The following is a 9,705-nucleotide window of genomic DNA, read 5'->3' as shown; positions in this document are numbered from 1 at the left end:
GCAGGGCTGTGCATTTTCGAAAGCATTTTGTGATACACGAAAGCTTGGTTGTGTCGTCTCGCTGGTGACGAACAACTGCGCCGCTTCGTTCTTCTTTCCACACTTATTCGTTTATTTATCTGATTGAAAGCAGCGAACAAGAAAGGTGAAATGAAAGAGTAAGAACTTCGTTTCATTTGATTTCATTGAAATCTTTCAAAATGTTTCAAATTAGATTTTACCTATTTCTTGCAATAGTAATGTATATGTAACATGTAAGGTAATTAATTAAGATAGAGAAACTATGCGGGCCACCTCGTCGTTCATTTGAATTAATCAGCTCCTTAAGTTAGAGACTACCGATTGAAAGACCAGCTCGCTGCAGTCAGGCTCTGATTTATGACGCGTGATGCACAAGCAGCAAGAAAGAAATGAAAGACTACGCTTGCTGCGATGAAAGGAAAGGTTTGCCGGATTGAAACGAAAAAGTAGAGTTTCAATCGAAAGGGAAGCTTGAGTCAGTCAGTTGGGAACTGAAAATGCTTTCAATGAATTGAAAATGGACGGCGCTGCATGCAAGCTGGTGGGTCCGAGCGCTACAGGGCACGCCTAGGTAGCAGTGTTACGATAGACGGGGATACGTTCGAGGTGGTCGACGAGTTCGTCTACATTGGATCCTTGCTGACGGCTGACAATAACGTTAGGGTTCATTCATTTATTTCATAACGCTAAAAATGACCATTTCTTACACCCACCCACCCCTTCGTAACGCTTTTTGTATGAATATTTTATAAATTTTGTATGAGCCGTAACATCGTGGGGACACCCACCTACCCCCTTCAGCGTTATGAAATTTGTGAATAAGCCCTTAGCGCATCATCAGTGGGGCAGAACCGAGGATGGAGAGATGCGGCCACGAACCGAGTATTGTGGCGTGAAATTGTTGATTCAGTGTTATCTGTTTAGATGTTAACTAAATAATTGAACGGAATCGCCGGTGGAAGTCCGAGATGAGCAGGAAGATGGAATCAAGTCGGAGAGCGATGCCCGAGTTGGTCAACCGATCGACAACTTGAACGATGACAATAATGGTTTTGTTTCGCTGGAAGATGAAGAAAAAGAAGAGGTTAATATGAGGAGAAGTACACGTGTCCGGAGTCCCCCGGTAAAATTGGAGGATTATACCTGTTTGGCATATGGGCTGAACGCTGAGAATTTCGTGCAAAATCTGCCGGATACCGTTGAAGAAATGAAATTGAGGGAGGACTGGCCGTGGTGGCGAGAAGTCATCGAAGAAGAGCTGAAATCGTTGGCTGCGAACAACACCTGGGAGCTGGTGGACCTACCGAGCGGAAGGAAGTTGATTGCAAGCTCAAGATGAAACCGGATGGCACTATCGAAAAATACAACGCGAGATCAGTCGCGAAAGAGTTTTCGCAGCGATATGGATATAACACCGAAACCTAGGATTTGAGAAGGGAAAGTCTGCAAGCTGAACAAATCCATTGATGTCTTGAGGCGTGGAATGACCTATTTCACGAGTTCGTGTCCTGGATCGGTTTTCAACGATGTGAGAGCTACTGTTGCCTGTACGTGCGTGAGCTTGGTGGCGAAAAGGTGTTCCTGCTGCTTTACGTGAATGACATTCTTATCGTATCACGTTCCCTTGGTATGATTGGCGCCATCAAGAAAATGATGAATACGGAATTTTCGATGCAAGACATGGGTGAGGCAAAGATGTTCCTGTGTTTGAAGATTAGGCGCGACGTGCTGTTCCATTCTGAAGCGTTTCGCGATGGAGAAGTCGAAGCCAGTGTCAACTCCCATGGAAGCGGGTCTGCAATTGAAAAATAATGAGATGTGTGAGAAACTGGATAAGCCCTAGCTGATTGGGTGTCTCACCTACTTGATGATAACGTCCAGACCGGATTTGAGTGCGACGGTGAATTACTTCAGCCAGTTCTAGAGTAATCCAACTGAAGATCACTGGAGATGATTGTATGATATCTGCAGGGTACAGCTGATTATGGATTTACGAACGGTCGTCAGTGTCCAACCGTCAGGTTATTGGTTTTACCGATGCAAACTGGGCGACTGATGTCAATGACAGGGCGTTCGTCAACTGAAGCGAAGTGTTCCGCTATGGCAGACGCAGCGTGATTTGGATTCAAAAGGTACTGGGTGAGTTGGACGTGCAAGGAGGGCAACCGCCACTATTGTACGAGGACAACCAATGAACCATTGCCATTATCGAGTCAGCTGGACCATCGGAGCGACTGAAGCACTCTGACTTCAAACTTCATTTTGTACGAGAATGTGTAGCGACGAAAAAAGTTGAAGTTCGCTATGTCCCAATGAGCGGGCAACAAGCTGATCTAATCTGATTAATATTAATGATGCTGTATCTCGGATTTTTTTTTTGCGAAGTTGCGGTCTTCAGCAACTTGTTTAGTTGCCATTTTTGCCGCTAGGTAGCGACGTTGATCATTTTCTAACAGGCTCTAAGGGATGGTACACAAATTATGTCTCGCTAAATTTCGACTTTTTCGACACCTCACCCCCCCCCCCCTCTTTGTCACGTTTTTTTCATGAGCCCTTTGAAAATTTTATAAGGCTTGTCACGCTTGGCTTGACCAAACCCCACCCCCCCCCCCCCGCCTTGGAGAGTGACGTAATTTGTGCATGATCCCTAACTCAAGATTCCGGCCACCTAGAAAGTTCGTGTCTGCTGCGAAGTTGTTCAGAATTTTGAAAGCAATTTCAAGAAACACTGTTAAGTTTGCAATTTTGCCACTACGTGGCGCACTAGTACCCATGCAACCAGTGATGCATTTGAACGCGTTCAGTTTGCGTTCCAGTTCACTTTGTTGAACGCAGAGATCAACAAAGGCTTGTGTAGTAGCATTACTACATTTCTCATAATTCAGTACTGTACCCATGACCCACATATGGTAAACATTTTCATTAAAGATATCCTATTTTAATTGCTTTCCTAAATTTACGACGACCTCACAGTCAGTACCAAAATATGCATAAACAACTGCGACCTCCCAGTCAGCAGTTAAACTCTCCTCAATCCCTTGTTTTGAAACCTTCGTAACTGTTGCCACATGTGCGGTACATGGCCATGCAATGTTTTACAAACGCACTCACTTCGCTCGTGCAGCATACCCGTAGAACTTTCTCCTTTTACTTTCATTTCAATAAACTTCATTCAAGATTCTGAGTTCAGAGTGTCAAGTCACATGACTACAACTATCCGAAGTCCGAAGATGCCAAACTTGAACATTGTTCAGTTCAAAAATATGAACCCGTGCGAGCCAAAAATTGAACCCAATCGATTCTGGCTAATACACCAACGAAATTTATGCCAAAGTTATGTATTTGATGTTGAAAGCATCTTAGGCAGTATGATTTTTGTATTCAAGTAATTTCACGGCGTTCAACCTGTTATTTCTCACATAAGAGCTCAGATCTTAATTGTGATCTGAACGAGCCGTTCTTGAGCAACGGCTGGCTCATGCTCGGGAGTTCACCGTCTACTGCGTTCTCGTGCAAATTTGGCTCGCGTTCCGTTCATTTTTGGCTCGCGTTCAGTTCGAAATGCATCACTGCATGCAACTTGGCCATATTCTAGCAGGTTCTAGCTTATAATCCCGACCGCTTAGAAAGTTCGTGTCTTCAGCAGAGTTGTTCAGAAGCTGTAAAGCAATTTGAAACAGCATAGTTTGGTTAGTAGTTTTGCCGCCACATGGCGCTATTGTGCATGCAATTTGGCAATATTCCAGTTGACTCAAGCTCATGATCCCGACCAGTGTTTTGGATTTTGATCAGAACAAACCGATCGAACCATATTCGGAGAGTGCAACAGTTCGCGAACCATTACAGTTCGAGGCACATCGCATTCGGAGAGCCCTATGATTGTAAACATTCACTCTCTTATGTGGTACGTGGCACGAGAACGTTCAAGAGCAGCTACTCTCACAGACTACAACAGTATCGAACCATTCGGGTGATTTATGTTTTGCATAAAATTGCTAATAACTTTCATATTTTCTGGTAATGTAGTCTTTAACAACCTAATTATAATCTGTTGGACCATTGAACACCCATTTGGTTGCAAAGTGCAGTCCGTTGTTAATCGTTGCTTTGTGCCGTAAACTCACTGTTTAAATTAGTTGTCGTATGTTACATTTGCTACAACTCCAGGGTGTGGTAGCTAGAGCTGGTATATCGCATTTTAATTCAAATACTGCTTATGTTTAGTTGAGCGTGCATGTTTGGTTTGATATTAGCGTGCATGTTTAACATCAGCGTGCCTTTTCATTTCAGTGTAACAAAATTGACAGTTCGAATGAGCGCGCAAACAGCTTGTCGCCTTGTCTCGGAATCGACACTTCAGTTTAGTGAAGATTGTTGTGGACGACGGTAGTGAAAACGGCAGTGCAATTTTCTGCCGTACTGGAGAATCGGCTGATGGCTGAATCGGCCGATTGTTGTCCAGATGCAAATCTCGGATACTACAATGGCGCAGATGGTAGGATTATTCCAGGTATGCGACTGGAAAGGTGTGATTTGTGAAAAAGACAAAATGAGAGGAACATGAAGCGTCCCCAGTAGGCTCCCTGACGGAAGGGCAGTGGAGTAGGCTGGCGGATAAATAAAAGAAACATTTCCCCAGTAGGCTCCCTGACAAAAAGACAGTGGAGTAGGCTGGCGGATAAAAAAAGAAAACAGGAAATTTTCCCAGTAGGCTCCCTGAGTGGAGTAGGCTGGCGGATAAATAAAAACAGAAACATTTCCCCAGTAGGCTCCCTGACGGAAGGGCAGTGGAGTAGGCTTGTGGATAAAAAAAGGCATTTCCCCAGTGGGCTCCCTGACGGAAGGACAGTAGACTGGCGGATAAAGAGTGGAGTAGGCTGGCGGATGATGATGATGATGATGATGATGATGATGATGATGATGATGATGATGATGATGATGATGATGATGATGATGATGATGATGATGACGACGACGACGACGACGACGACGACGACGACGACGACGACGACGAGACAAGGCGACAAGCTGTTTGCGCGCTCATTCGAACTGTCAATTTTGTTACACTGAAATGAAAAGGCACGATGATGTTAAACATGCACGCTAATATCAAACCAAACATGCACGCTCAACTAAACATAAGCAGTATTTGAATTAAAATGCGATATACCAGCTCTAGCTACCACACAGGGTGGATGCAATTACAATTCATTAAATTTGTTTGTGACTTCAGTGCTACTGGGATTTCACGAAAACCAAACCTGAATTGCCATCCGCTTTAGTGCACGCCATTGTTTATAGCCAATTCTACACACTCATTCATCGACATGGCTTGTAAGAAATGTTCGCTTATAGTGGATGGCAAAACCGATTTATTTGTGGTGTGTGAAGGAAAGTGCTATGGAACGTCCACGCTTAATGTGTTGGCCTTTCAGAGGCAAGTGTTTGTTGCCTGAGCAAAAATATTGTTTGGCTATGCGATGATTGCCTTTTCAACTTCCACGATAGTCAACGCGAAGTAAAAAACAGCAGAAGTGAAACAACCGATAACACGCTGCGATGTGTTACTGCCGAATTAACCGACATTTCAACCAAAATCGCCGGCACGAATGAGTTACCACCGATCCATTCTACTCCAAACCAATCTCTACAACTACATGCTGGTTCCAGAAATAACATCAGTGATACATCTGAGAAGATGTCACAAGCGCATACGTCGGGAACATCTACTTGCTACCGTGGTGGAACTTTCTCTTTATTCTTAACGAATATCGATGAGACTCGATAGTGACTGAGAACGAAATAACCGACTTGGTTTCTCAGTCGCTGGAAGTGGATGCAACTGGTTTAATCGGAGTTCGTAAGCTAGGACCGAAATGGACATCGAACAGCATTGTCGATTACGCATCGTTCAAAGTCATGTTAGATGTACAGTTGTGTTCAGAATAATAGTAGTGATAGCCGATTTTCATACAAAATGCTCAACTTTGGCATGCTGTAACTTTGTTTCCATATGAGCAATCGGCATGAAATTTTGGCAGTGAACTACAAATATGCTCAATTTCATTATCACAAAATTTGAAAATTTTCAGACTACCGGCTAAAAAGTTAAGCACCAGGTAAAATCGCTCAAAATAATAGTAGTTTTAATAATTTAAACATCTGCTGTATTTTGAGTTTTTGAATTTTTCTTTACTCATCGTTTCAACCATTTCCACCCAAGCTTTAAATGTATAAACAATACAATTTTTTACAAAATTGTTGCTGAACAAAAATTTACAAAAGAAAAACTACTATTATTTTGAGCGATTTCACCTGGTGCTTAACTTTTTAGCCGGTAGTCTGAAAATTTTCAAATTTTGTGATAATGAAATTGAGCATATTTGTAGTTCACTGCCAAAATTTCATGCCGATTGCTCATATGGAAACAAAGTTACAGCATGCCAAAGTTGAGCATTTTGTATGAAAATCGGCTTTCACTACTATTATTCTGAACACAACTGTAAATGCATTGCAACCGCACATTTGGCCTAGTGGAATAATGTACCGTGCATTTTCGAACGACCCGGGAAAACATGGAAGCCAGATAGATAAACTTCGAGTGTTTATTTTTAATTTTGAATGTTGTTTTTGATTGTTCTCATGTTTGTGTTTGGCTCCACGATGATATTTTTATGTATATTATAGTACACTCACGTTCAACATGTTTTTTTTGTTGTGTATGCTTGGTTGTTTAAAGCTTTGTATGATCATTGAAATTAGTGCTTCGATGTTTAAGTTCAACTTAATTTTTGTTACAGTGATTAGTTATATGTATCAGTCTGTACAGTTTTAACTGAAGATGTAGACCAAATAAATAAAAATAGCACAGAAAATAAAAAAAATATTCGCCTCTGTTTCTTGATCAGCGAATGGTACCAGTGTTGACACACAGTGATCGGCGCCAAACAGCGTGTCTGTTTGTTTGTTTGTTTGTTTGATTGTCTGTCTTGTTTTTGTTCATGGCTCGTTATCTTCCACGAACGATAAATGTCATGCGTGTTGTATGAATGCAGGTGGATAAATGGGATGAAATTATGGCTTGTGAGTCAATGATCGATAAATTTTCCAAAGCCTGCAAACAACTAAAATGAAAATTTTAAATATTTGAAGCTTACCAACGCCTTCTAGAGGCATTTTTTTGAGTTAAGCAGACATGCTCTTCAACGAGCTACTTGTCTGAAGTTATTATTATTCCTAATCTTGAGATATAGAACGTCGTAACTAATTTATAAGCTCCATATAGTTACATTTTCTGAGCCAACAGCATCATGCGGTCAAATTTCTCATTAAGCAATGTGTAATATAGTGTTGCCGCGATTTGAATTTGCGATCAATATGAAATCATGGTACGTATATTTTACATTACTATAGAAACCTGTTGCAAAAATGTTTAAAAAAATCCACGCATAAATAAAAAAAATCACGGAGCCGCATCAACGTTTGAAAAAATCTCAAATAGATTCATTACCAAAAAAGGAAAAAGTACTTCAAAATGCTCAGAACACAGACAAGGATTAACTTACCCCTAAAGTTCCCCTGGTTATTTGTTTGGTACCGCTATGATACCTAATGGGTATTCGTGATTAATCATTTCCACAACTTGCCACTCGAAAATGGACTACTATTAAAACTATTAATGGCTTAAGCGTGGCCTTCTTCCAATTCCCTTTCTTCCTAGAATCTGCTTAATTATCCTACTGTTTCAAATGTGTATTGTCTTATCCTTACCATTGTCTACTAGATTAATATCAGCACTTCCCTCGATCTTTCCATCATGCTCGAACGCTCCGTTCACAACACCTGCATCGTGGCCAGTAGTTACACCACTGTCGGCGCTATCGCCATTCCGTCGTGCATCTATGATCGCAACCCGTGCGCTTGGATGCGACGGCTCCGCTGAGTACGGTGGCGGGAAGTCGACCAGCGACGCCACATCGCCATCGTACGCCGGAGGCGGGGCTCCAATAATGGGATTGGAACGCCCTCCTGACTGGTTGACCGGCGTTGTGTTGGTTCGTGATTGGTCGTCTCTCGGTGCGGCCTGTTCCCGTTGATGGAACTCGTAGTTATGCCGCGTTTCGTACTTTGGTGGACGATCGCGCAACCGTCGAAGGACCCGAATCTGGATCGATGACAGCGATATGCGACTCGAACCGGTCCGATTAAGATTACTCCCGAGGGGTCGTTGGCTGTTGTTTCTGTGCGGAGAGAGTGATAAAATTTTATGAGTGACAAGTTGGTCAACACAGATTAATCGTACCTTGACCGTGCCCGAAAGGTTTTGTACATGAGCGTAGCAAGTGCGGAAACACCGATCACCATGGCCGTCGCCAGCGCCACTTGTGCCGCCGTCAGAAAGAACAGAGAGGTTTGTGCACTGTACAGATAGATAGAATTAAAGAAGACGTCGAATATCTAGAGTTCGCTTCAAACTACTCACATACATTCTCCATTTTGATCCACGTAACAACGCTGACATCGGCCTCCGTAGCAAATTGCATCCCCAAAGCAACATCCAGTACAAGATTGGCCTTCCATAGGGCAGATATGACAGCTGCCATCTTCCCTTTGCTCTAAATTCGGCTTACATTCGCATCGATCAACGATGCAATCCTGAGTTGTAATACTGCAAGTCGTCTCGCCACATTGTACCGTATTGAAGAGTTCCCAGCTTTGCGTACTTGGCGCAGCCACTACAAGCATATAATCGAAACGTAATATTCACTTGTTCAATCACCATCGGTCACGTAAATCAAATACCATTGTTCGCGTACGCCACAGCCAAATTCGCGATCCACAAAATACACCATATCACTGCAACGTTCCACATGTTGATCACTCGAGAATTAGCTTAGCCCTCTGGACATGCCTATCTTGTTGCAAATCCAAAACGATTATCAAGTTTTCTACAGTGCGAAAAACCACCTTTTCCGGCAGATTCAACAGAAACCATTGGCCCGATTACGGCCAATTCAGTCCTTTACGCTGCCTTCGATAAGATTGACCGCTTATCTGGCCGAGTCGTACAAAATGCAATGAGATAACGATTTGTCTTCAACAAATACACCGCTGACAAAACAACACTAATCGGCGCGCAATTTCTCGTCGTAGCGGCATCAAAACATGTTCAGAGGCCGCCCGCCACGCTCTCCGATGCTCTTGTTTCGTCACTTGGTATAACTATGCCGCTTATTCAAATTCAAATATCTGTCCCATCATCAGCAGCATGTCGCTATCGGAGACGGGAGTCAGCTGCTGTGCCGGTGGACACGTTTCTGCACTTGTCGCTGGTTGTGAACTGTCTGCCGAAGGCGAGGAATCGGTGGAAACTTTTTCTCCAATAGATAACGCAGAATGTCTTATCAGAACAGCGCTAGCGACATTAGTAGACGACGACGAACACTGGTCCGGGTATCTACTCACACCTCGTTCCGCCAGCTACTCGGGAAAGTGTCTCGATGGAGACACCAGATAAGATAGCAGGCCTCTCTTTTCTCTAATGTGCAAGCGTGGCACACATATCTATGTATGTGCACGGTTGAGCATCTTTCTTATCGCAAATACCGGACACCGGTGCACGCATGCTGGGCAGTTGCATGTTACCGTTGTTGAATTAGATATGTTCTACAGAACCAATGCTAT

General features: G+C 43.0%; 1 protein-coding gene across 1 annotated transcript; it reads right to left on the bottom strand.

Annotated features, from left to right (window-relative positions):
- Window positions 1–7,755: 7,755 nt before the first annotated feature.
- Window positions 7,756–9,439, bottom strand: LOC5576203. The gene is made up of 4 exons (XM_021838026.1): window positions 8,824–9,439; window positions 8,504–8,756; window positions 8,324–8,440; window positions 7,756–8,261 (listed from the first exon to the last, which is right to left on the bottom strand). Exons 1-4 carry the CDS (start codon window positions 8,891–8,893, stop codon window positions 7,766–7,768), a joined length of 936 nt encoding a protein of 311 aa, XP_021693718.1. The 5' UTR covers window positions 8,894–9,439; the 3' UTR covers window positions 7,756–7,765.
- Between the last annotated feature and the right edge of the window lie 266 nt (window positions 9,440–9,705).

Source organism: Aedes aegypti, chromosome 1 (assembly GCF_002204515.2).
Source record: "Aedes aegypti strain LVP_AGWG chromosome 1, AaegL5.0 Primary Assembly, whole genome shotgun sequence".
Classification (NCBI taxonomy): Eukaryota; Metazoa; Arthropoda; class Insecta; order Diptera; family Culicidae; genus Aedes; species Aedes aegypti.
The sequence above is the reverse complement of the archived record's forward strand: the minus strand, read 5'-3'. Positions and strand labels throughout refer to the sequence as shown.